Source organism: Ammospiza nelsoni, chromosome 21 (assembly GCF_027579445.1).
Source record: "Ammospiza nelsoni isolate bAmmNel1 chromosome 21, bAmmNel1.pri, whole genome shotgun sequence".
Taxonomy (NCBI): domain Eukaryota; kingdom Metazoa; phylum Chordata; class Aves; order Passeriformes; family Passerellidae; genus Ammospiza; species Ammospiza nelsoni.
This window is the reverse complement of record NC_080653.1, coordinates 10229244-10250910: the sequence shown is the minus strand read 5'-3', so window position 1 is coordinate 10250910 and position 21667 is coordinate 10229244. Positions and strand designations below refer to the sequence as shown.

Sequence of the window (21667 nt, the reverse complement as noted above, 5' to 3'; positions counted from 1 at the left end):
GAGAACAGCCCGGGAACGGAGCATCCCAGAGCCCCGGGAACGGGAAATGGGAACGCCAGTGACCCCGGGTACCGGGAACAGCCCGGGAACGGAGCATCCCAGAGCCCCGGGAACGGGAATGGGGAACGCCAGTGACCCCAGGAACGGGTACGGAGCATCCCAGAGCCCCCGGACACACCCCGGGTACCGGGAATGGGGAACCCCAGAATCCCTGGACAGACCCTGGGCACCGGGAATGGGGAGCTCCCATGACCCCGGACAGACCCCAGGAATGGGGAACCCCGTGAGCCCCGGTACCGGGAACCGCCCAGGAACGGAGCATCCCAGAGCTGTCCCCAGCCAGACCCCCACAGGTTACCCCCCAAGACAACTGGATGCTGTCCAGCTCTGCAAAGAAATTCTGGCTTTCCCCATAAAGACCCCAAAGGGAAGGATTCTGTTTGGGTCGTTCCCCAAAGAAAACTTTGGGTGTGAACAGTAAAAAGGCTGTTCAGGTTTAACACAAAAATAACAAAACACACCACAGACAAGCCACAGTGTGCCTCTCTTTTTATTCTTTATTTTACAGTTCACAATAGAAACCTACTGATAAATTACACAGGTCACTGATCCTGGCGTTTGAGGGGTGTCACTGCCTCGGTGGGAGATGGGGTCCCATCTCATCCCAAGGAGGTGGCAGGAGGTGCCACCAAGGCCACCTGAGGAGCCCTCCTATGGGGGAGGTTAGCAGGCAGCAGGGATGATCCCCTAAAACCACACTTCAAATGGAAAAATACACTGCACATCACCTCGAGGTGACTTCAGAGATTACAAATGTTGGGGGAAAAAGAAAAAAAACTTCCAGGGCTGCAGGGCTGCCAGGTTGTATTTGCAGGGAGCAACTACCTGGACAAACCCTTTGTCAGGGTTCTGCATCTTCAGCAATTCTCTCCAAATCCTCCTTTTACAGCACAGGGAGATGTGAAGGCCCTCCTCAGCCACACATTGCAACATCTGTGAACTCTGCACACAGCTGCTGCCACCATTCCACGTTTCACCACTGCTGCCCACATCCCTGCTCAGAAGTTCCTAATTTTTCCATTTTTTCTGGTTTTTTTTTTTGGCCTCTTTAGTAGCTCAACCACCTTATAAAGATGGCACACAGGGCACCGGCTGGGAATGCACACAAAGGCACCACCTTGGCATCCTGGAGCAGGGCAGTGCAGGGATTTCACTCACCATAAATTAAAAAGCCAAATCCAGGTGCACTTGTCAGTAAAAACTGGTGAATGGACAGAACAAACCATGTGTTAATAAAGGGGGGAAAAAGGGGCAAATTGCCTTTTGTTTTTGCCATCATGAAAGGAACGTTATGCCAGTTTTCTCCTTGTATCCTCCTACAGCTGCTCACCTTTGGCACAAGGAATTCTAGGTATCACAAGGTTTAATTCATAACAATACTTCAACAGCAACACTCAGCACTTACACAGCGCCTGTCAAAGTGCTTTACAAAAGCTTGTGAGTCCTCACAACACCCCTGTGAGGTAGGTGAGTGTCATTATCCCCATTTCCAGACGGGGAAACTGAGGCAGAGAGGTAAAGTGACTTGCCCAAGGCTGTACAGGGAGCTGAACTCGTGTCCTGGTGGCCCAGCTCTGCTCTCCCCTGCGCAGGGCTGGCACAGATGAACTCCCAGGGCTCTTCTGGTGTAAGCCAAACAATCCAACCCCAATCTCCCAGCTCTCTGTCCTCTGCTCTGACCATCCCTGACCTCCTGGAGCCCAGCAGGAGCTGGACAGGGTCTGCAATCTTAAGGCAACGTGCCCAGGAGCTCCCTGGAGAGCTGGGCACACACAGACCTCCCTGCAGAGGGTCTCCAGACAACTCCAGCTCTGCTATGGGGCCAGTTCTCCTCTCCCTCAACTCAGAGTAAACCCAGAGCCAGACACTGGGGCTGCACCAGCACAGGATCTCAGCCAGACCCTTCTCCTGCTGCTTTCTGTGGCCAAAAGACCCCTGCAAATCTGCAAATCCCTCCTCGTTCCAGACACCTTCAGTAGGGCTTGTTCCACTCTATCTCTCTCTCTCTCTCTCTCTCTCTCTCTCTCTCTCAGAGTTTGTGTCTCTACATAAAAATAAACTTCCACCATTTCCAGCTCCTCAGCACCAGCATTTCAACAGCACCAGAGCAATCCACGTTTGCAGAAAAGTGTCAATGCATGCAAATATCACACACAGAACATCAAGAGTGCTGGGAGATGATACCAAGGATAGAGGTGGTCACAAGACAGCACACGTTTAGTTTTTATTAAAAATACCAAACAACTCACTCTTACTGTAACTATGCCACTTAGATTATCATCCTAACCTGCACAGGGACAGGTGCTTTTCCTCCAAATATTTACCTACCTAGAAAAAAAGAGAAATATCAAGCACACACATTTATACTTGCTCAAACTTGGCAGGCATGAGCCATGTGAAGGGGAAAGGAGGGCTGGGGGAGGTTGTACACTGGGGTTAGGGCAGTGGAGTACAAAAGAAAAGGAAAATATCACCTGCATCACCACCATCAGTAATCAACCTGATGAAAATAAACTCAGAGTGTTAGATGGATTAATGTATCATGTCCACTGCAAATCTCAAACCCTAAGCACACTGAAGCTGGCAAACATCTTGTGCCACTTCACCTAGGTCCACACACAGCATCAGCAACGAAGATCAAACAAACCTTGATAAGAAAGCAAAATGAAGAATAAACCAGCCTGGAGACAAACCATCTTCCACAAACCACCTCCCTGCATTACTCTCAAACACATTTTTACTCTCAAGCAGTTCCAGAAAGGAGTGGGGGAGAAAGAGACCCACTACGAGTTTGTGGTTCTTTTTTCTTTTTTCAAACTGGCTCAGCACCAGCACCAGCTCAGAGAGAGGGAGAGAAAAACAATTCTTCAGACATGATCCTTGGTACTTGATTAAAACGCTGCCAGCCAGCTGAGGGAAGCCTGGGCTGCCAGAGGGCTCCAGGTGGAGTGGGCATGTGCTGCTCATGGTGCTCCTCATCCTCCTGCCCTGCTACGAGATCTGCTCCGTGGGCCTCATCTGTATATCCCCAATCTGCAAGAGAGCAGCGTGGCATGGAACAGGAATCCTGCACTGGAATCCTGGGATCCTGCACTGGAATTCTGCACTGGAGCCCTGCACTGGGCACTTGTACGCTGTGACCAGGGCTGAGCCTGATGAGCTGAGCAATCCCACACCCTGAGCAATCCCAGATCCTCAGCAGTGCCATCCCACACCCTGAGCAATCCCAGATCCTCAGCAGTGCCATCCCACACCCTGAGCAGTGCCAGAGCCCCAGCAGTGCCAGAGCCCCAGCAGTGCCATCCCAGGGCTGGAAGTGTAAACAAACGTGATCCCTGCTAATCCCCAGCACAGGCTCCCTAAGCTCCCAGCTGATCCAGCAGCAGATCAGCCAGGCCAGGGCAGCCCTGGGCCCCTCCCCAGCCCCAGCCCCAGCCTACCTGGACATGAGGAGGGGCACTGAGGACATAGATGACAGCGTTGGCCATGTCTTCAGCCTTGAGACACTGCAACAACAGCAGAAGGGCTCTGGGTCAGAGGGCACCCCCAGAGCTCCCCAGGAGATCCCTCCTCTCCTGCCCATCCCTGATGAGCTCTGACAGTGTCACTGGGGCACGGCCAGGAGGGACAAGCAAGCAGGAAATACCCAGTGCATTGGAAATGTAACAGAGGATGTGCCTGGTGCTGATAATCTGCTGAGGATAATCTCACTGCTGGCACAGGGATTCTGCCACCCTTGTCAGGAATTCCCACAGAAAATCCCCTGCCCCCTGCAGAACACTTCTCCTTGTGCTGGCACCTCTGCTTGTCCCATCTCCTCTGCAATGAAGAAGTCACAGCCTGCAGAATGGCAAAGCTGAATGACACTGATTTACAGAAACATCAAAATAAAAGGAAAAACGGAAGGAGCTGGAAACTGAACCCAAATGGAAACCTACACAGTTTGTAAATACCAGTGGAAAATGTGAGGTTTGAGGGCTGAGACTGGAGAGCACTGGACACTCCCTGGAACCATCAGCCAGGAGAAGTGATCAATTATAACCAGAGCCACTTCCCTCTGCTCCCACTCCCCCAGGTCCTACCCGAATGCTCTCATACGTAGCAGCAGCTCTCTCAGGGTCATTATCATGGAGTTTAAAAGCAAATCCTGTTTCTACCAGTCCTGGAGATATACACTGGAAAAAAGCAGAGCACATCCTAATAGGTTTTGTAATTCCCCTTCAGTAAAAGAATGAAAAAAAAAATTATTTTTCTGTTATTCTCCTTTCCCACCCATTTTAAGGGACCAGTTGAAGTGAGAAGACCTTACTGATTGTTGTGGCAGGTACCTCTGGTGGGCACCTCCCTCCTCACAGCCCAGAGGGACAGAGAAGCAAAGAAAAACATGGAAAAGTTCTGACTGAGCACCCACAGCCCAGCTCAGTGCCTCCTTCTATTGATGTGACCCCATCCAACAAGCAACTTCCCACTCTGTGCACCCCAAAAATCCCTTCCCAGACCTTCTGTGCCCCCACCTGCCTGGTACAGAGCACCACAGGATTTCCTGACCATTCCCAGGGTGCTGAGCCCCATTTTCACACCCCAGGGCCCTGGCTCTCACCGTGGCTCGGATGTGGGTCTGGGACAGTTCCCCAGAGGATTTCCTGACCATTCCCAGGGTGCTGAGCCCCATTTTCACAGCCCAGGGCCCTGGCTCTCACCGTGGCTCGGATGTGGGTCCTGGCCTCGCGCAGCTCCTGCCGCAGCCCCTCGGTCAGCGCTGTCACCGCGTACTTGGTGGCACTGTAGAAATGCACCACGGACTGGGGCACCACGCTGTGCCCGTTCATGCTGGGGACAGAGCACAGGGCACGCTGCTGGCAGCTGGCAGGGACCCCAGGGCACCACAATGAACCCACTGGGGGCTGGCACGGGGCTGCAGCGGGGGACAGGCACAGCCAAACCTCCCTGAGCAGCTCCAGAAACCAAATGCCAGCCCTGCCCCATCAGCAGGGGTTGGTATCACCCTTTTCTCCCTGGTTTGGGGTATCCTTTCCTCCCTCATTTAGAGTATCCTTATCTCCCTTGTTTGAGGTATCCTTATCTCCCTGGTTTGGTCTTACTCCCTTTAAACCAGCAAAGATTAAGTTTGAAGCATCAACCCCCACAATCCTCAGGAATCCCCATCAGCACCACAGCAAGCCTGAAGCTCCAGTGCTGAAACCCTTCCTGTAAGGCAGGCAGGAGGAGAAAGCCCAAGGCTGACCCCAGCCGGTGCTTAAATCCTCTCTGTGCTGCAGGGAGGAGCAGGAAGGGCCCCAGGCTGGCCCCACAGCCCCCTTTGTTCACCTGTTAATGTTAATGATGTGCCCATCGTCGATGTTTCTCTCCTTCATGGACTGATAGGCCTCCCGGGTGCAGATGCTCACGGCCATCACATTGACCTGAGGGGGAGAAAATAAGAAATGAAGGCCAGCAGTCCTGCCTGGCACCCCCTGTGTGCCCAAAATCCGGGATATCAGCTCCAGTCTCGTCCCCAGGCAATTCCCAGGAAAACCCAAAGAGGGAATGGCTCATCCTCACACCCCACAGCTGAGCTGGGGGCTGCAGCCACAGGGCCAGGGGTGCACAGACACCCAGAGGGAGCAGAAATAAATGGATTTGGGTGTTTTAGGGGCAGGGGTGAGGGTAAAGCCCAAGGAAGGAGAGCAAAGCCCTCCCCAGAGCAGCACTGCAGGCAGGAGCCCGAGGTGATTCACTGAGCACTCCGGACAGCTGGCAGGGCACTCACAGCAGGTAATTAGGGCAGCTCGTTAACGAGGAAATCCCCAGCTCCTGCCTGTCACAGCGCCAGCAGATCACAGGAGGCACCAGCAGCTCCCAGGCACGGGAAGCAAGGCTCACTCTGTGCCACAGGGAACCCCAGAGTGGGCAACTCAGCCTGGGGCTGTGGGAGCCACCGAGCTGTCCCTGTCCCTGTCCCTGCCTGGTGACATTGCCCCAGCCCAAACTGGCGATTCCCCAGCCCTGCAGGACCCAGAGCACTCCAGGCCCCTGCTCTGTGCACCAGCACCGCCCTGGCTCGGTTAAACTCGATCCTGTCACTCCCCAAGCATTAATGCACAGCATTCCAGCCCGTCCTGACCATAAACACTGAGCCAAAGCTGCTGGGAGATAAAGATGAGGAAATTCTCCCAGCTGGAATCCAAAGGGCCCGGAGGTGCCGCAGCAGTGATGAGCAGCAATCCCAGCAGCAGCGCTCATTGCTCAGGGGGCTCAGATTTGGAAGGGTTTTGCTGAAGGCCTCCAGGAAGGATGTGACCATCCCCTGGCAGGTCCTGTGTAACAGCATGTCACTTGGCCAGCTAAATGAGCAGCCCAGAAGGGTCAGAACACACTGCAATCTGCAGGAAGAAGTGATTTTCTGATGAATCAGAAGGCAGGTGGAGCAGCAGGAACAGTGAGGGATGGAGATGGGAGAGGGCTGGGATCATCCCTGGGGAAAAAAAAAGAACAAGAATGGGGCAGAATAACTGGGACTTGCTGGCACAAAAGGACAGGCAAGAGAGGGATGGAGCTGGGAGATGCAATAATTGAGCAGCACAAAGAGCAGCAGGGTCAGATCCTTGTCACTGCTTTTGTCTGGTCCTTATTCCCCACTCACTGCCAGGCCATCGCTGAGGGGTTTGTCTTAGAGATAAGCAGAGATAAGCAGGGCTTTGATGTGCCCCTGGGAGTGCCCAGGCGGCACCAGGAGCCACCACCCCCAGCCCAGTGCACTTTGGCCGGGCAGAGGCACTGCTGGCTCCTCACCATCACACCTGGGCTGCAGAGATAAATCTTTAACCTGGGAATCCACCTGGGCTGTGCCAGGAGGAAAAGGAGCAGAGAGGAGACACAAGGGCCCCTCAGCACTGGGGTGGAGCCCGGAGCAGGCAGGGCACAGGCAGGATTGGGGATTTCACAGCAGGGATTTCACACAGGGTGCTCAGGGAAAGCAGGAGCCACCCTACAGCCTGACCCTGGGCTTTGGGATATGGACCTGGGCACCTGCTGGTGTAAAACCCCCATGACAAACAAATCCTGCCTCCCCCAGCCCACCAGGCAGCTCCTCCTTGGAGCAGCCACTCCCAGATCCCTCTCCAAAGGCCACTAGAGGGTAACATCACCCCAAAGTGACTCACAGAGCGGCCTGGGCAAGGTTACAACATTCTGACAGCTCCTGGCAGAGCCAGATCCCAATCAACAGCACATGGGAAAGTCCAGAGCCCTGTGATAAAACCCCACGGTGCAACAAAACAACTGGCTGGAAGGCAGCTGAGCTGGGATGGCCTTTTCCCACCAGCACAGACTGGGTTTGGGGTGAAATCCCATTTCAAAAGGTGCAGCAGGCACTGAGGAGGAAAATGAGCAAGTGTGTGTGACCCCGAGGCTGTTGTTACAAATACTCACATCAGACATTTTTCTGCCTCATTCCTATTTTAGGGAGAACAGGCTCAGAGGTGCCTTACAAGGGTGCCCAGCACACCTGAGTGTCAGCAGCAGCTCTGTGACAGCCACCACGGTGCCACATTAACCAGCCCCGGCTGCCAGGTCAGAGAACACAAAGGATCCTGTTCCTAGAAGTGCTCAGCATTTCCCTTTCCCAGAATCAGCCTCTCCCAAGGCTTCCAAAGGGGTGTCCCAGCCCCAGAGCACACATGGAAGCACAGCTCACAGCAGACATATCCCTGCACAGATGGCTGGGAAAAGCAAGAAGAACAGAGCCTGGCTTGTCAGTGAACAATGCCAAGAATGAAACCCATGCTGTGTCTAGAGGAGTCAGGGGATGTGCCCTGAGCAGGGAAAATGGGAAGTTCAGCTTGAATTCCTGGCTGGAAAGGTCAGTGGGTGAGAAGTGAAGGAGCTGCTGCAGCCCCAGAGGCTCAGAGTGTGCACAGCAGCTCCTCCTGCACACCAGGACTTTGCTCCAGCCTCAGAAACCAGGGAGGACATGGGGGAGGATGGGCTCAGAACCTGCCTGAGGTGACACCTTCCCTTCTGCACCCACAGCACATCTTGGCAGGGCTCTGCAAACCAGCACATCCCTCATTCCAAACTGCCTGCGGAGGAGCAGCTCCCACCCTGGGAATGAACACCAGACAATGAAGGACAAGAACATTAGAAAAGGAGAGGAATAAGTAAATTATAATGTGGTTTTCACTGTTAGATGGACAGCAAGGAGGAGGATACGGAGAGTGGAATCTGGAAGGAAGGAGCCTCAAAGCTCATAAAAAATGCATGGAAGCAAAAATCAATTTACCAAAAAGGAAAAAAAAAGGCCTTTAATTTAAGGATTTAAGGCCCTAATGCCTCCTAAATCGATGGTTGATGGCTGTTGGGAAACTTTTCCCATCCTGCAGCCCAGAGGTGCCCTGGAATTGTCCAACAGCATCTCCCAGCTCTCCAGGGAAGCTGGGGAAGAAGCTCCCTGCTGCCTGCAAACCCAGTGGAAGGTGCTGGCAGCCCTCCCTGTGAGGGACAGGAGCCTGGCCTGGCCCTGGGGTGCCCTGGCAGGGGGGGCTGGCCCTGCAGAGCCCCCCAGCCCTGCCATGGCGCCTGCAGACAGGGACAGTGCCAGGGAACGCTGCCAGGGGGGACACTGCCACTGCCATGCAGCCACAAAGCAGGGACACAGAACAAAAGGGAGAACTGCACTGAGCTGTCCCCAGCCTGAGCAGCAGCATGGAAAGCAAAGCCCAGCCTTGTCAGGCTGCCCAGGCCAGGCTGAGTGAGGCTCTGGGCTCTGGAGCATCCCAGGGCTCTGCCTTTATGCTGCAGGGCTGTTCCACGAGCACAGAAACGAGCAGCCAAGGCAGCAGCTGCTGGAGGATGGGGAGAGGGAAATGTCTGCTGGGCTGGCTCAGGCTGCTGCAGCAGCATCTCTGCCAGGCACTGAGAGAGCAGGGACAGCCACACAGCCATCCCTGGGAATAAAACATCCCCCAGTGCTTTCCTGACACTGCCATTGGGGGGTCACCTCTCTTCCCCCCATCCCAGCCCAAAGCAGCCCCCACAAGCAGGGGGACCCCAAACTTTGAGCCACTGTGAACACCAACACTGCAGTGTCCCATACAGGACAATCCCACTCCAAAATCTTTCTCCCTAAAAGTGGTGGAAGGGAGATAATGGGAGCACTTCCAGCTGAGCAAGGGAAGGGAATATGGACTGGGGAAGCTGGAAAAGCCACAGGTCCCCCCAAGCCTGCCCAGCTGTTAAAAACAAAGGACATGCAGCATCCCTGAAGCACCCACACACCACCCAGCCCCAGGGACCAGGAGAGGGAATTTCCAAGGCCCAGGTGACCCCCAGGGCCTGGCAGCGCCCTGCTGGACAGCAGCTCAGCTCAGCTCAGCTCCACTTCACTTCATTTTCTTTAAAGCCTCCATGGCAACGGGGCCGGGAGATGCGGCTGTGCAGTGACCCGGGCTGGGAGCCCACAAAAGCCTCTCTGGGCACACAAAGCTGGGCTCAGCTGGCCTTGGCTGCAGCCACAGCAGCCAGCAGGCTGGCCAAAATCCTAACAAGAACTTAATTAGGCAGGATATGGCAGCTCTTGGCCTGGCAGCAGGAGCCTGAAGTCTCAGAGTGCTTCTCTTTTACACAGAGCACAGAGCAGCCAGGGGAGCTGACTCCACTGCTGAGGCCCCGGGCCCTCAGAGAGCTCCTCAGACATCTCCTCCCCTTCAGCAGGACAAGCTCCCAGAGCTGCTGGAGGTGCTGCCAGCCACGGCTTCCACTCCTGTTCCTGCGAGGAAAACGTTTCTGTGCACAAGGGAAGGCGGCACAGGAGGGGAAATCACACCAAAATCCAGCACCTCCCTGGCCAGAGGAGGGGAAATCACACCAAAATCCAGCACCTCCCTGGCCAGAGGAGGGGAAATCACACCAAAATCCAGCACCTCCCTGGCCAGAGGAGGGGAAATCACACCAAAATCCAGCACCTCCCTGGCCAGAGGAGGGGAAATCACACCAAAATCCAGCACCTCCCTGGCCAGAGGAGGGGAAATCACACCAAAATCCAGCACCTCCCTGGCCAGAGACACTGCAAGGACACCCAAACCATCCCGAGGTCCCACAGCTGTGGTTCCCAGTGCTATGTGCAGAGAAAGGGCCCCCACAAAATGACAAAAATGGTGAAGTCACCGAAGGTGCCCAGGAGAAGTTGTAAATGGGATGGGCCATGTGCACAGCTCCCATTTCAGCACATGAAACACTCCCATTCACACCCAGCCCTAACCAGATTATGGGCGGAAAATGAAGCTGTAAAGACAAAAAGCATTACAGCTTTTTAAGCCAAAAAGAATCTGCCCATTTCTACAAACCACTGCCACAAGTAACAGGATTAGCCGCAAACCCCAGCGCCTGGCATTCCATTTCCTGCTTTATTGAAGGAATAAAAGAAAAAAAAAAAGAAAAAAAGAAAAAAAAGGAGAAAAAAAGAAGGAGGAAAAATGGAGGGGAAAAAAGAGGGGAAAAAAGAGGAAAAAAGAGGGGGGAAAAGAGGAAAAAAGAGGAAAAAAGAGGAAAAGAGAGGAAAAATAGGAAAAAGAGAGGAAATAAAGAGGGAAAAAGAGGAAAAAAGAGGAAAAAAGAGGAAAAAAGAGGAAATAAAGAGGAAAAAAGAGGAAAAAAGAGGAAAAAAGAGGAAAAAAGAGGAAAAAAGAGGAAATAAAGAGGAAAAAAGAGGAAATAAAGAGGAAATAAAGAGGAAATAAAGAGGAAAAAAGAGGGGGAAAAAAGGGAAAAAAGAGGAAAAAAGAGGAAAAAGAGAAAAAAAGAGGGGAAAAAAGAGAGGAAAGAGAGGAAATAAAGAGGAAAAAAAGAGGGAAAAAAAGAGGAAAGAAAGAGGAAAAAGGGAGGCTCTTCTCCTTCAGAAAGCCAGCGAGCTGAAGGAAAAATGCTGCTGTGTTTCCATCCTCCAAGGTGGGGGCTCAGCAGGGCAGGATGTCCTTCCACCCGCCAGGCAGCACAACTGGGCTGTGTCAGAGCAGGCTGGGGAGCAGATCCTCAGCTCTGCAATGGGGACAGGGTGGCCAGGAGAGACAGCAAACGGCCCAGGAATACTCACATCGATCATGGTCCTCCAGCCCTCCGTCCTCCCCGAGAGCAGCGGCTCGGGCCGCGCCAGGCCCGCGTTGTTGATGCACACATCCACCCCCTGGTGAAGGGTCCTGATGGCAGAGAACATGGACAGGATCTCCTCCTCGTTGGACAGGTCACACTTGTAGGGGATCAGCGTGCCCGGGTAGCCAGCGCTCTGGCACTCAGCTGCCAGCTTCTGGGGGAGACAGAGGCAGGGGGGAAAAACAGCCATCAGGAGGGGGAAAACAGCCAGAAGGAAAGGGAAAAATAGACAGCAGGATGGGGGAAAAACAGCCAGCAGAGAGGGGACAAACAGCCACCAGGAGGGGGAAAACAGTCATCAGGAAAAACAGCCAGCAGGATGGGAAAATACAGCCTGCAGGAAGGATGGAAACAGCCAGAAGGAAGGGGAAAATACAGCCAGAAAGAAGGGGAAAATACAGCCAGCAGGAAAAACAGCCAGCAGGAAGGGGAAAATACTGCCAGCAGAGAGGGGGAAAATAGTCAGCAGGAAGGAGAAAAAACAAGCAGCAGGAAAGGGGAAAACAGCCAGCAGGAAGGGGGGAAAATACCCAGAAGGAAGGGGGAAAACAGCCAGCAGGAAGGATGGAAATACAGCCAGAAGGAAGGGTGGAAAGAGCCATCAGCCCACTCTCCCCACAGAGCAGCTCATGCAGCCACTTCCTGAAGACCACACCTCAGGGCTAACACAGCCTGCAAAGCAGGCACTGGGGAAGGATCAGTGTGATGCTAATTAAGAAAAAGGAGATCTCAATATCCAGAAGCTGAGAGCTCCAGCCTCTCAGTTCTGGAGCTGAGGACAGGCTCAGTGCTGTGCTGCTCCTGCTCAAGGTGAGCAGCACACACAAAATACAAATCAAAACCACAAACCAGTGCTGCCCTGGCACCAGGCTGGCAGTCTGCCACACTGGCAAAGGACAATTCCTCGTTAGCCACGGCCAAGGATGACTCCAAATACCCCAAGCTTTTGTCAGGCTGGGTGACACACAGCCAAGGCAGGGCCAGGAGCTGCTGCCAGCTGCCAGCACAGCTCCGAGGGTGCCCTTTACCCCTGACGCTAATGAGAAGCGGCATCTCCTCCCCGATGTGTCACAGCAGTGACAGTGACAGCTCCCAGCGCCAGGCAGGAGCCACATGATGTCTGGCTCCTGAGGGGAGATGGATTCTGGCTACAAATGCCCACCAAATCCCTGGGACACGGGGCCGTGGCGGTGTCACCGCCAGTGACATTCCAGCGTGTGCCACACAGCCCTGTGCCTGCCAGCTCCTCCTGCACTCCAGGCACTGCAATTCCCAGCCTTTCGGAAAGGGAGGAGCGAGGGCCAGGGCAGCAATCTCCTGCAAGTGATGGCACATGGAGGCAGCTCCGAGCTCCTCCCCAGCCCTCCCTGCACCCCAAACACGTCCACTTGAGGCATTTTGGTAAATGAAGCACTCTGGGGCTGTCTGGTAAATGATTTTCAGCCTTTCCCAGTAGCTGAGCCAACCACAGAGCTGGACCAAAGCCCTGAGCAGGCAGCTGCAGCTTTGCTGCTTTACCTTCCCCAAACCCCAGCAGCTTCCATGGACCACAAGGCAGAACCAGCCCAGGGCAGAGCTGTGGTGCAGGAGCTGCTCTGCTGCCTGGCTCCCAGCTCAGGGGAGGCCCTGCAGAACACAAGAATGATCATTATTGCTCTCACAGCTCAGGCAGGGAGGGCAGGGACGTGCTGAGCTGAGCTGGAATCGATCCCTGCCAGCAGCATCCCCAGAGAGCCCCTGACAGCATCCCTGCCTGAGCAAAGCTGCCCTGGCACTGAATCCCACCCCTCTCTGTGCCCTCCTGGGGCTGCCAGCACCTTGCTATGCAGGGAACCTTGTTGGTGATGTGCTGGTAGGAGTGGGAGAATATTTTCCTTTTCACCTTTGGAGCACACGCTTGAATAAACAGCGAGGGGAGGGGAAATGCCTGCATCCCTGCAAGAGCAGCATTTAGCAAATTCACAGCAGCAGGAAGGGCTGCTGCAAGGTTCTAAACTGCTCCAGGGATGGGGCCTTGTTCCTGCAAAGATACAGGAGTGGAAAAGGGCAAAAGGACCATGAACTGGTGAGAGAGTGAGAATCAAGCAATGCCAAAGATGTCCAAAAATGAGAAACACGAGCACAGGGCAATGGGAGGAATCTCCCAGAGCAGGAGCCGTGCCAGGAGAGCTGGAGGGAACAGGGACCCAACATGGACAGGGAGGGACAGACAAGCTCACTGACAGCCCAGGGGGACACAGGGCTCTGTGTCCATGTCCAGCTGCCACTTCCACCCTCCCCTGCTCAGTGCCAACCCAGGTGAAGGAGCAGAGGGAACAAGGGCTGTGATTTGCTCTGGGATAATCCTGCTGCAGCAGGCAGGCTGTACCACAAGCCCCACAGTGGTCCCTCCAAGCTGAGCATTCTGGCTGGAGCTGCCCCTCCTCTGCTCCAGCTGCACCAGGAGAATGCCCTTTCACTTCTCTTTTCAGCTTCTCTGCCACAACTGACCTGGGAAATCAAATCTCCCTCAAAACCTTTCCCTCCCCGCCTGGTGTCTGGCTGCCTCCAACACAGATCCTTTCATCTCTCAGGCTGTACTTGTGCTAACAAATTCTCTTTGAAAAGCAAGTGCTGAACACTGCTGACACCCAGGCAGGGCTGGATTGTGCTCCAACCATCTACAGATAAAGAGTCATCACAGGCTCTTCAAAGAAACATCAACTGCAGGCAAGTTTGCAAGAGATTTTTGAAAAGCAGCTCTGAGCTGGAGCTCATGGAGGGTTTTTTTTTCAGAGCATCCATTAAGTCACTCAAGTGATGCTCACTCCACTTTGAGCTCACCCCATGCACAAGGAGGAAAGAAAAAAAGAGAAAAAAGCTGATTTTCCAGATTTCATAAACAATTTGAGAGTGACCAGGTAATGCAACTGCAATACAGGTGAGGGCAGTGCAAGTCCAGCAGCTGGAGATGGAAATCTGAAATAAGAATGGTTTGGGTTGGAAGGCACCTTAAAGATCATTCAGTTCCCACCCCTGCCATGGGCAAGGACACCTTCCACTGTCCCAGGTTGCTCCAAAGCCTGGGACACTCCCAGCATCTCTGCAGCACAGCATTATCTCTGGATGCCTGAAAATGGACAGCCAGTCTGAAAGGATGCCTCTCATTTATGGGATGGGTTTGCCGTGCTCAGAAACCTCCAGTTCTCCCCTGAGAGGGTTAATGCTCTTTGTGCATATCCACACTCAGTCCTGGTGAAATGGTTTTACAGAACCAATTGATATAAAATGTTAAGGGGCTCTAAAGAGGGGGGAAAGAAGGAAGGAGTCAAGCAGGGCTTTGTTTGGCACAGTCTCCCATTAACTTCAGACACGTTTAGCTCAGAGAGATGGAAGCCAGGAGAAGCCATTGGGTGATTTTTAATCTCACCTGCCATTCACCACAGGAACCTGTGTCCTACTGACTGAGCTCCTGCACCAAGAAACCAACTGGAAAAGCACCAAAATCACCCCAATCACTTTTGCTGCCTGAAGGAAATGAAGGACAAAAACTGTAACAAACAGCTCCACAGCTGTGAGAGACAACTGGGGGCTTACAAACCCTTTCATTCCATGATTGGCACGTCTGAAGCTGCTTTTAATTAAGATTTAATAACAGCATAACAGCATAACAGAGAGGTACAGTGAATAAAGCAGCAGGGTGAGGTTTGTTTATTTATTTATTTATTAATTTCCACTGTGCTCTGTGCCCATGAGTGGGATTCAGAGCTGTGTCACATGGAGAGAATCACACTCTGAGCTCTGGGTACCTTTTGGCCCATAAGATCCAAGGATAAATATCATTCCACATTTCCTCCCAGGCTCCTGCTAAGCTGGGTCTGGCAGAGCCAGAGCTGGGAGATGAGCTCCCAGAGCCACGCTGCTCCTTCCCAAGCCTCTTCTGCTCCCTGCACTTCCCCAGCAGTTCAGCATCCCAGGAGATGCTTTCCTCAGCTCACTCAGTGTTCAATTTCCATTGTCACACACAGCCAAAGGCCCCAGAGGTCCCTGCCACCTTCAGGCACTCACCCAGCCCCTCCCCACTCACGTCAAGGCACTTTGAGTTTGTCACTCCTTGCTCCAGGCTGGCGAGGAGGAGGTGACACTGCTGTCACCGTGACAGCTCATTAGAGCAATATCCCTGCCTTCCTCTGAGCCCTGCCTGTCCTAAACCCAGCCCCACAGAGCTCAGCCTGTCCTAAACCCAGCCCCACAGAGCTCAGCCTGCCCTAAACCCAGCCCCACAGAGCTCAGCCTGCCCTAAACCCAGCCCCACAGAGCTCAGCCTGCCCTAAACCCAGCCCCACAGAGCTCAGCCTGTCCTAAACCCAGCCCCACAGAGCTCAGCCTGTCCTAAACCCAGCCCCACAGAGCTCAGCCTGCCCTAAACCCAGCCCCACAGAGCTCAGCCTGCCCTAAACCCAGCCCCACAGAGCTCAGCCTGTCCTAAACCCAGCCCCACAGAGCTCAGCCTGTCCTAAACCCAGCCCCACAGAGCCTAACCTGCCCTAAACCCAGCCCCACAGAGCTCAGCCTGTCCTAAACCCAGCCCCACAGAGCCTAACCTGCCCTAAACCCAGCCCCACAGAGCCTGCTGGGACTGGGATCACTGGGATTACTGTCACGACTGGGATCCCCAAGGAACCCACAGGCACCCAGCTCAGGGGGCAGAGCTGAGCCTCAGCCCCTGCCTGACACCCCCAGCTCCTGGCACCTGCCTCCTGTGTCATCTCCGCCCAGAAAAATTGAATTTAATTAAAGCAAACCCCACCTAATTTGCAGCAGTGATGCCCTGACAACGTCAGGTGTGCTCAGAGTCCATGGAAAGCAGCACGTACCCACCACCCCGAGTAAAACAGGTACCCCCAAACAGATACCCCAAATTCAGGTGGCAGGTGCTGGATTTTATTCCAGCCCAGGTTTGGAGGAGGCTGCAGCCCATCCCTGCCAACATCTGCAGCCACTGCAGCCCAACCCCAGCTGAGCTGAGCCCAGGGCCTGGCAGGGACAGGAATCCAGCACTTCACACAGCCAGGGTGCCACAAACCCACCTGGGCTGCCCCAGGAATCGCTGCCAGCCAGGAAATCCCCCTGGCACTGCCCACAGGACACGGGAGAGAGGGAAAAACCGCACCTGGGCACAGCCACTGCGTCCTGCAGAGCTGAGGCTGCTCATACAGCCCAGGAAAAACACAATTGTGTTTTCTTCACAGCTCTTTTCACACCCCCCTGCCCTGGGCTCTCTCCTTAAACCCAAACCCAGCCAGAAAATCCCCTCTGTGTCCAGCTCTGCCCCTGCACAGCCCTCCCACCCTCCCAGGACGGCTGCCAGGTTTTACACAGGGAAACTGAGGCACGGCACAGCCACCTGACACAGCACACATCTCCATCCCAGCTCCAAAATCCAGGAAAAGCTCAGTTATTATTTCTTTTTGGGGTTCTGAGCGTGGTATTGCTGCTCTATTGCAAACCCCAGGAACAGCAGAGCAGCAGAGGAGGGGGGGTTGCTGCAAAGTCACATTCTTAAAGCACATTTTGGGGGAGAAACAGAGGAACCCAGGCTGGTTTAAAGTTTCAGGGCTGAGGGAATCCATGAGCACAGAGAAGTATTTGCTCCCAGCAATGATGGGATCTCTGCTGTTTATCAGACAGGATCTGGTCAGGGACAAGTGGCAATAAAAGCCCTTCAGAGGCCTTGAGCCCACCATCCCCAAACACAGAACAATCCCTGCCAGGGGCCAGGGGGGCTCCGAAGGTCACTCACACTCCACAGGCACCCTGCCTCGGGATTATCCTGCTCAGGATGGGGGGAACCTGTGGGGACAGCCCAGGAAACCCATCCCAGCCGCTGGGCAGAGGGACAGACTCACCAGGGACAGACAAAACACCAAAATGGAACCAGGTGAGCTCTAAACCATCATCTGATCTGCCTGCGGGGAATTAAACACCACACTCAGCAACCAGCTGTTAATTACGCTGTTAATTACCCTCCTAGGAGCACCTGAGGGTTCCCTGAAGTGACCAGAGAGCCCAAAAATGGATGCTCAGGTCCCACGAGGAATTCTCAGCTCCTTCCTCCTCCTCCCAACAGCCTCCCCAGAGTCTGGGCTGCTCCAAGCTGCAATCAATTGCTGAGCTTATCAAAGGCTGCTCCTGAGCAAGATCTAACCTTGACAAAGCAGGCCCTGGTTATAAATGTCACCTTTGATCAATACCTGTCACAAATGCATTGGAATTAATTGGTTAAACCTTGTCTCTTAAGTCACATTTATTGCTTCCTGCACGGCTCTGCTCTCGGCACGCCATCAAAGACAGGGAAAAATGGATTTCTTTTGGAGCACAGCATCCCTGGGCACAGCAGGGCAAGGCAACCGAGCTGCTGGAGGATTTCCAGTGAGCTGGAGCAGGGGCAGTGTCCCACGTGGAGCATCTCCCCCCAGTGACAGCCCCAGCCACGCTGCAGATCAGGGCTCTGACACCGTGCATGGAGGGGGAGCACCTGCCAGCACTTCTGCCATTCTCTGGAAATGGAAAATAAATCAATTTTCGTTATAAAAAAGCACAGTACCAGCACCACTGCAAACCCCTTGGAAACAGCTCCCTGCCTCCTGCTTTGCTGTGCTGCAAGGGAAAAGCTGCAGAGTCCCTCTGAGCCAGGAAAACCCTCCCAACCTGGGGAAAAACCCTGCAAAACAAAACTCACACATCTCACTGAATAAAAGACCAGAGAGGGCTTTGCCAGCCGGGAGGGCAGGAACATTTTGTCCCATGCATGTGCAAATTCTCCCCTTTTTTTGTGCTGCTGCAAGGAGCCACACACCAAACACAAACTCCTGGAAAACACGAGGAGGAGCAGGGGGAAGTGAGGAGCACCCAAGTGGCTGTGGCTGTAAATCTCAGCGAATCTCTGCACCCAAGGAGCATTTTTCCCCAAAAAAACCTGCTCTTCCAAGCTGCTAAAAAATAAAAACACTTGGCTGCTTGGTGAGAGCTGCTGCCTTGGAACGCGTGGCGGTGTCTGGAGAGCAGCAAACGCTCCCTGAGCACACGCCAAGAAGTCCTTGACAGCTGTTAGTACCTCCAGGCTCTGCATTTAAAACAAGCCTTCAACCTGAATTACCTCCTGGCGTGCACAAGGAAAATACAGCCAGTTTAATTATATTTTATTCCTCGATGTCTGACTGTCTGAGCTCCGGTCGGATGACCCACACGAAGAGGCTGCAGCAGGGAGCAGGGAGGGAAACGTGGACAGTGGAGCCACTGGAAGGGAAAAATTAAAAAATATCCTTCTGCAGTTTTGGGGGTTTTGGGGCTTTTTTGTGAGCCATTACCATTTTTTATTTCAAAAGACAAATACTGTCACTGGAGTTGTGACAGGGGTTTAATGCCAAACACGCAACTTTGCAAATCCTTCGTTATCTTGCCTCAAGCCCTTATCTGATTTTCCAAGAGATTAAGAAATCTTGACATAGCATTTATTGCCCCAGCTAAATCCCCACCAGACAACCTGCTCTTTCAGTTAGAAGGAGGTTACAAAACCACCTTACACAAGGGTTCCAGCATTTCACCTTAAAACCAGCAACCTTCCTGAACTTTGATGAAATGTGATGGCTTTGTGTTAGAGTGAGCTCTGCATTCCAGGTTTCACACCCTGCTCTTGCCCTCTTTCCATGCCAAGCTTCCCTGGAGCCCCCTGGGATAGTGGAGGGTGTCCCTGCCCATGGGGGTTGCAATGGGATGGTTTATAAGGTTCCTTTCAACCAAACCACCTGGGATTCCATAATTCTGTTAGCCATGGCTGGGATGCTCTGGCATCACCAAACCCTCAGCTGCTTCACATTCCCTTTCTCTCCTCCCTCCACCACTGTGTTCCAGCATCCCTCAATCCCCCCCAGTCAAATCCCCAAACACTTCCAAGTCTGGATATTTTCCTATTTCAAATCCCCTCTAATCAAATCCCCTCTAATCAAATCCCCAAACACTTCCAAGTCTGGATATTTTCCTATTATATTTTACATTTTTTTTTAAGGAAAAGCCTCAAGGTGAATCTCCCGGAGGACAGCTCCATGAACAGCCCTGCTCTGAAGCAGGGCTGGGTACAAAGCTGGGTCCCACAGCATCCCTGGCAGCCAGGAGGTGACAGAGCTGTTCCCACAGTGACCCTGGATCCCCCCACGCTCCAGCACCTTCCCCCGCTGGGATTTTCTTGCTCGTTAAGGAAACAAGCTCGACAATAAATAAACCCAGAATAGCAGCGGAGCAAAACACAGTCCAGACACCCAGCAAAACAAATGACAGGCCTGCAGACACACTCGGGTCCCAGCGAGGGGACAAACATCAGCTGCTGCGGGAACACGTGTGTGACACAGTTCAGGACACCGGGGAGCAGCCCCAATCTGCAAACCCAATCAATTAATCAATTAATGATCAATACAGGAGTCATCGCCCTGGGGCGCACTCAAATCCAAACACAAAGTCTCACAGCACTGCTGGTTTTTAAACCCACGCTGCGTTTTGGCCAGGAAAGGTTGGGAAAGGAAGGAAACTCACGTGAACACCGAAGGAAAACACAAGTTGCATTGATTTCTTTCCCAAATGAAAAGAGTCCAGAACAACATCCAAGATAAGGGCGCTGCTGGAAACGGCAATATTGGAAATAACTTTGTGGAGGGGAATGGGAAGCGACAACATCCTCTGCAGCATCCTTTGCCAGGCACATCCAACCAGCTGCAGGTGGAAAAGGCTGTGGAGAGCTCAGCCCTCCCTGCAAACCACAGCACCAAAACGCTGCAAATCCCAAATCAGCAGCAGCCCCAAAGGACAGTGCACTCAGTCACATTGGTGCTCTCTCCTCTCTGCGAGCAGAGCCTCCGTGATACGCAATGAAAAAGGGGCAAAGTTTGGCTTTTCCCGAGCATTTCTTTATCAACCCCGCTTAGCAACGCCACTGATGCCGAGCCTTGGTTTCCGTGAATTTTGGACCATTTATTCCCAGCACAGTCAGCTGTGCACAGCCCTTATCACCCCGGCTATGGAAACACAACCCTGGATATTGCACAGGTCCCCTTTAGCCCCAAACACCCACGATGGCGATATTTAAGATGACTAAAACTTAATTCCTCCCTCAGAGGAAACTTCCTAAATGGCAAATAAGCCCCTGCGAGGCACAGCTGACCCACACACAACAGGAATCCCGAGAAAACACTTCTTGTGAGCATCTTTATCGCCAAGCCAGCGCCATCAGATTTGTGAGGGGGCTGTGGGGATGCTCCTGGCAGGACCGAACCCTGTTTGAACACCAGGAGCGCCCAGCCTCCCGAGCAGCCCCATCCCGCTCTCGGGGACAGAGATGCTATTTTTAACCTCGATAAGAAGCGGCTCAAAACAAAAAAAAAAAAAGAAAACCTAAAACCGACCCCGCTCCTCGCTCGGGCACCTTCCCCCCGCTCCAGCGGCTCGGTGGGCAGGAGCAGCCGGGGCCGGGCATCCCCCGAGCGGTGTCAGCGCCCGGCCGGGCCAGGAGCGGCCTCACGAGGGGAGAGGCGGCCCCGTGAGGGGAGAGGCGGCCCCGTGAGGGGAAAGGCGGCCCCCGCCCCGCCGGTACCTCGATCTTGTCGACGCTGCGGGCACATCCCACCACCTTCATGCCGTGCTGCACCAGCGCCCTCGCCACGGCCGCGCCGATGCCCACGGAGGCGCCGGTGACCAGCGCGACGCGGCCGGACCAGCGCTCCATAGCCCCGGCCCGGCCCCGCCGCAGCCGCCGCGCACAAAGCGCCGCCCGCCCGCCGGCCCCGCCCCGGGACACGCCCCTGGCCCCGGGGACACGCCCATAAGGGACACGCCCATGGGGACACGCCCATAAGGGACACGCCCATAAGGGACACGCCCATAAGGGACACGCCCATAAGGGACACGCCCATAAGGGACACGCCCATAAGGGACACGCCCTCCGTGCGCGGGGTTTGAGGGGCTCAGCTCCAGGTGGGAGCGGGGTTTGAGGGTTTCGTTCCCCAGCGTGGAAAGGCACGGGAGGGATGAGCGGAGCAGGATCCAGCAGCCACGGGAGGGATGAGTAGAGCAGGATCCAAGAGCCAAGCAGGTTTTAGAGAGGGATGAAATGGGTGTGGAGAGAGCAGAGGGTGAGCAGCAGAGGGAAGGGAGTGTTATCCCCCTCCCCAGGGCCAAGGATGCTCAAATATTTCTCCGAAATGCGTGAGGAAATGGATTAATTGGAAGAGGCAGAAGGGTAGGTATTAAATTGATGTAAAAAAAGGGTAGGATTTAACAATGCCCCCCCCAAAGCTGCAGCCTCCAAAACCAACCCCCTTCCCAAAGCATGCTGCCCTTGGGCACAGCCCTCGGGGCAGGATTTCCAGCTCCTGGCCATCCCTTATCCCAGCTCCTGGAAGCAGAACAGGCACCTGATGCTGAGCAGTGCCAG

The 21667-nt window shown here is 54.0% G+C and overlaps 1 protein-coding gene across 1 annotated transcript; it reads right to left on the bottom strand.

Moving 5' to 3' along the window:
- Positions 1-532: 532 nt before the first annotated feature.
- Positions 533-20966, bottom strand: DHRS11 (dehydrogenase/reductase 11). Its single transcript, XM_059487220.1, has 7 exons — positions 20828-20966; positions 11150-11359; positions 5389-5483; positions 4761-4890; positions 4143-4235; positions 3501-3566; positions 533-3093 (listed from the first exon to the last, which is right to left on the bottom strand). The coding sequence occupies exons 1-7, from the start codon at positions 20957-20959 to the stop codon at positions 3052-3054; spliced, it is 768 nt and encodes a 255-aa protein (XP_059343203.1). The 5' UTR covers positions 20960-20966; the 3' UTR covers positions 533-3051.
- Between the last annotated feature and the right edge of the window lie 701 nt (positions 20967-21667).

Coding starts and splice junctions, on each gene's coding strand:
- DHRS11 (XM_059487220.1), bottom strand. CDS start 20,959: ATGGAGCGCTGGTCCGGCCGCGTCGCGCTGGTCACCGGCGCCTCCGTG. Junction 11,360..20,827: donor GCAGCGTCGACAAGATCGAG/GTACCGGCGGGG, acceptor TGTCTCCCCCAG/AAGCTGGCAGCTGAGTGCCA. Junction 4,891..5,388: donor CACATCATTAACATTAACAG/GTGAACAAAGGG, acceptor CTCTGTCCCCAG/CATGAACGGGCACAGCGTGG.